Here is a 1,321-nt window from a genome sequence, read left to right as displayed (position 1 = left end):
ATCAGCCTTATCACTGTGCCTTTTGGCTGGCTCTTTTTGCAGAATTATATTGCACGGTTTGGCCATGGTAGTGCGAAGCTGGCCAGGCAAGCTCAGAGCAAGGAGAAGACCCTTCAAAAAATGATGGCTTCTGGCTTGACAGAGAGAGTTGTGAATGATAAGGTAGGATCAGACATGGAATTGCACCTACAGATCTGTATTTGAAACATGATCTACAGGAGGAGAAGGTCTTCAGCAGACAGCAGGAAGAGCTGACAGAGCTGGTAGCAAGAACAAGATACCCCTCCTTGATGCCAAGTATCCCTGTACTCAGCATAGAGTAATGATGAACAATGAGAAGGAGGAATTTTCTAGGGGAGGGAAGTAGAGTTGTCTTATTATTAAGGCTGTTTTGTAGAAATCATAAAGGAATGCCTAGGGCTCATAGGAGATAGGAGAGGATGCTCAGTGCACCTTTTACTTGTGTTAAGAATGCAGACCCACATTTGTTTCAAAGGAAAAGAAATAGGGATTTATTGGCCAGCAGATGAGCTTGCAGGCAGCTCATCAGAATAAATCTGAGTGAGTTGCAAGAAGGGCTTATAAAAAGTCACAATCTGGCGCCTTGATCTGCAGCTGATGTTGGTAGTGAGGCATGGTTATACTGGAATAAGTGGGCTGTCCTGTGATCTGTGTGTCTCACAGGTGGATATTCTGTGTTAACAGACTTTGTCATTCTACTTTCCACCCTGTGGGAAAATTCCCCCTCCTGTCATCATGGTGCAGAATGTCAGCTTCAGATACACCAAGGATGGGGTGAGTATGGGACTATGCATAGAGACATCACTTGTATTCCTGCTTGTTTGGGAGTGGGAGACTTTTGGCTGAGCTTCCTGCGGGGGCTGCAGTATATGGCTAGTGGAGCAAAGTTCTTGGCAGTGCTAATGCTAGGCCTGCTGGGGACAGAGCATTAGAGGTGCAGCAGGGAGGTTCTGGAGAGTACTGAAAAGGTGTAATGTTTTGTGGTTTTTGTGGTTCACAGCCATGGATCTATAATAACCTGGAGTTTGGGATTGACCTGGATACTCGTGTAGCTCTTGTTGGACCCAATGGAGCTGGAAAGTCAACATTGCTGAAACTGCTCACAGGAGAGGTTTGCTCTGTGCATTGTCTACCCTGCTCTGGGCCTTTACTTTTGGAATAGTCTTCAACAAAGTGCACTTGTTTGCCAGAACACCCTGGTCAGGCCTTAGAAGTCCTGTGGTCTTGCTGAAACATAGGGCTTTTTCTCTAATATTACCTGTTCAGACTGTCTCCCCTGTGCCAGACTGGAGATGGCTGG

General features: G+C 46.2%; 1 protein-coding gene across 2 annotated transcripts in view; it reads left to right on the top strand.

The window, feature by feature from the left end:
* LOC102035090 (ATP-binding cassette sub-family F member 2) overlaps positions 1-1,321 on the top strand; it is a 7,605-nt gene that overhangs the window by 3,380 nt on the left and 2,904 nt on the right. Inside the window, exons 7-9 of one of the 2 annotated variants that reach the window (XM_031064902.1) lie at positions 87-162; positions 706-795; positions 1,022-1,132. In XM_031064902.1, the coding sequence (XP_030920762.1) occupies positions 87-162; positions 706-795; positions 1,022-1,132 (277 nt within the window). Of the gene's footprint in view, positions 1-42; positions 163-705; positions 796-1,021; positions 1,133-1,321 lie in introns of both variants that reach the window. The other variant, XM_031064901.1, reaches the window with a different exon arrangement.

This window comes from Geospiza fortis, unplaced genomic scaffold (assembly GCF_000277835.1).
Source record: "Geospiza fortis unplaced genomic scaffold, GeoFor_1.0 scaffold891, whole genome shotgun sequence".
NCBI classification, from domain to species: domain Eukaryota; kingdom Metazoa; phylum Chordata; class Aves; order Passeriformes; family Thraupidae; genus Geospiza; species Geospiza fortis.
Note: the sequence above shows the minus strand (reverse complement) of the source record. Positions and strands in the feature narration are given on the sequence as shown.